The 3,497-nt window shown below is 30.7% G+C and overlaps 1 protein-coding gene across 1 annotated transcript; it reads left to right on the top strand.

The window, feature by feature from the left end:
- The first annotated feature begins 658 nt into the window (after positions 1-658).
- LOC145602499 (uncharacterized) lies at positions 659-2,632 on the top strand. The gene is made up of 2 exons (XM_081658693.1): positions 659-1,225; positions 2,348-2,632. The coding sequence occupies exons 1-2, from the start codon at positions 705-707 to the stop codon at positions 2,523-2,525; spliced, it is 699 nt and encodes a 232-aa protein (XP_081514819.1). The 5' UTR covers positions 659-704; the 3' UTR covers positions 2,526-2,632.
- Positions 2,633-3,497: the final 865 nt, after the last annotated feature.

Here is a 3,497-nt window from a genome sequence, read left to right as displayed (position 1 = left end):
GTCCCTAATTTTTAAATTAAATGTAGTTGTAGTACAGTCTCAAATGAAACACAACCTGATCGAGTCCTGTTGATCTGATTAGCTCAATAATTCCAGCTTCATTTTTCGATATTAATTTTAGTCATACATTGGAGGATTTTGGTTTTTTTACTCTACAAAATTGTTTTAAGAATATTTTATTTTATTATCTCATTTTACTTTTTGTACAATTTATAATAAATGCATTCAAATGGAATTATATATATGAATGAATTTGAATGCATTTTTAAGTTTTCAAGTTTCGGATTAATTTTTTAAATTACAGTCGATCCTTTTTAAATTTGTAAAAAAAATATTTATTTCAAACATAAACACTAAAACTGAATTCAAATAATGTTTGAAAAATATAACATTAATTAATGAATAAAAATATCCGATGCAATCGACGTAACCAATTACCTATTGACCAATAACCAAGATTTTACTATTGCTAGTCTAATACACATGCGCATTTTTTTAAAAGATAGGCCGCCATCAATCAAGCTAGCTAGCCGCCATTTTTTCTACCCCTTGATTCACACAACACTACACACAATCACACATACTACTATTATAAATCTACATCCACTTTCATGATATAACCCTTTTTATGATCATCTTATTTACATCAAACATACAACAACCTCTCTTTCTCTCTCTTCTTTCTCTCTCTAGATAAATTTAAAATGGAAGGCTACTCTATATTTTCTTCTTCTACAAACTCATCAAATTCTTCACCAACTAATAATAGTAACTTTCCTTTTTCATTAAGCCAAGTTTCTACTTCTTCCACTAATAGCTTTGATCGTATTGATCATAACATGGATCAATATAATCATGATCATCAAGGTGTAGGGAACCAATCTGGACCGTTGATTACGGAGTTGATGATGATGGGTGAGCCGCCGCAGCAGATTCCATCTCCCATGGTTGTTCAATCTCAATTAATGGATAATTATCATGATATTATTATTCCTCATAATCATCAAGATAATAATAGTAATGATGATCAAAATAAGAGGTTTAATAATATGACTAATGATAATAATAATAAGTTAATTAATAATAATAAAAAGGGTTTGTCGGAGAAGAAGGCAAAGAAGCATAGGTATGCTTTTCAAACAAGGAGCCAAGTTGATATACTTGATGATGGGTATAGATGGCGAAAATATGGTCAAAAGGCCGTCAAGAATAACAAGTTTCCAAGGTGTGTTTATAGTCTTGTGTATGTATGTATGTATGTGCATAGATGTATTTTTGTACTAAAACAACTTACTATAGACTCCTACTTCAACTAAAATTTGCTGAGTTATTAGTATCACATAGTTAATCATCTCACTGATTTTTATAATTTCGTCAAATGTCTTCTATTATAAGAACGATCTTTAATTTAAAGTAATCAACTAATAATATACTCGGTGAAATTTATTGGTTCAATTCAAACAATCGCTATAAAGTAATATTGAAAATGCTATTCATATCAAAATGCAGTAGTAAAAATAACAATTCAATTAGAACACTCAACACGCTCTATAGTAATATTAAAAAGGCTATTCATATCACGATGAAGTAATAAAGATAAACAATTCAATTAGAACACTCAACAATAAATTTCTATTATTCATCTCCCTTAATTAAGCGGAATGTTCAATATAATTCATCTCCCTTAACTATGAGGAATGTTCAATAATTCACGATCCATGTTTCCCCCAGCCTGTTCCCTTGATGTATAAGTACCAGTATAATACTCCGTAGCTATTTTTTGTATTTTGTTTCTTTTTAAAATAATACTAGTACATATATACTTTGTAAATTCTAGTGTAGTGACATGGTTAACTAGCTTAAACTGCTTAATTAATTAATTAACTAAAATTAAGTGTAGGTCCTTTAATTAATGTGCAACATCCTGAATTCAAAGAGTATACCTTGTAGCTAAATCTTTATCATATACTCCGTACTTCCTATGTAAACATCTAACATATACGTAGTATATGAATAAAGTAAATTTTAGTTTCAGTATACTTATCGTCATCAAATAACATAATAATATACTTCAATTTGTATAAATTATTTGATCGGATTTATAAAGAGTATAAAATTAAATTAAAAGTAATTATTTGAATTAATTTTTTTCATTACAAAAGTCATAATCATTTAGACGAACACATGTGTATTAAAGAAATAACAAAGATAAAAGAAAGATCACGTTCTCACTCAGTCAACTTCCTTTGAACTGATTACTGCTGTTTTATCATCATCTTATAGATTATAATTAAATAACAATTCTAAGAACAAAAAAACTTATCTCGTTTGTATTGAATGTATGCAGGAGCTACTACAGGTGCACGTATCAAGGATGCAATGTGAAGAAACAAGTTCAACGCCTTTCCAACGATGAAGGAGTAGTTGTCACTACTTATGAAGGAATTCATTCTCACTCTATTGAAAGATCTACTGATAATTTTGAGCATATTTTGACTCAAATGCAAATTTACACTTCTTTTTAAGTAACTTGTTTTTTTTTTTTGTTTTTTTTTTTTTTATAATATCTTCAAACAAAACGAAGCAAATGTTGATGAGTGAGTAATAACCGAGGGGGAAAACCAAATGTTACTTGTTATTTACTTTGTTATAAATACTTTGTATGTAAATTAGACAAGCTAAGCTAAGCATGCCTTGGATTTTTTTATTACAAGTATTTTATATTTCTCCACGAAAATAGGATTATTGAGTGGGTACGTATACGACTACTTTGTATTATATTTATATCGATCACTACAAGCAGCAACACGATCATTGATAAACTCAAGAATATTGTGGAGAAAACGGCTTGACCTTTGTATTGATAATACTCACATATATATACACAATACATAACTTGCCTAAAACTCCTAACAAGATAAACTTAACATAAATACAATATTAACAAATATAACCAAACCGACTCTAATACTCCCCCTTAAGTTGGGGCATGCAAATCGCGAATGCCCAACTTACGTAAGAGAAAACCAAACTGCTGACGTCCAAGAGCCTTGGTAAGAATATCTGCCAACTGATGACCTGTCGGAACATATGAGGTAGAAATATTACCGTTTATCAACTCATCACGAACAAAATGACAGTCTACCTCAATATGCTTCGTACGTTCATGAAACACCGGATTCTTAGCAATATGCAAAGCCGACTGATTATCACAAAACAACTGCATAGGCTTTGAATGCTTAACACCAAGAACAAACAACAACATTTTCAACCATTTCAACTCACGAGAAGTGAGAGACATAGACTTGTATTCGGCTTCAGAAGAGGATGTGGCTACAGTAGGTTGTTTCTTAGTCTTCCAAGAAATAGGGGAACGACCTAAGAAAACAAAATAACCTGACAAGGAACGCCGACTCAACGGGCACGCCGCCCAATCACTATCACAAAACGTCGTCAAGCGTAAATCTGTCGTAGGTCGCAACAAAATACCTTGTCCC

This window comes from Chenopodium album, chromosome 21 (genome assembly GCF_948465745.1).
Source record: "Chenopodium album chromosome 21, dcCheAlbu1.1, whole genome shotgun sequence".
NCBI classification, from domain to species: domain Eukaryota; kingdom Viridiplantae; phylum Streptophyta; class Magnoliopsida; order Caryophyllales; family Amaranthaceae; genus Chenopodium; species Chenopodium album.
Note: the sequence above shows the minus strand (reverse complement) of the source record. Positions and strands in the feature narration are given on the sequence as shown.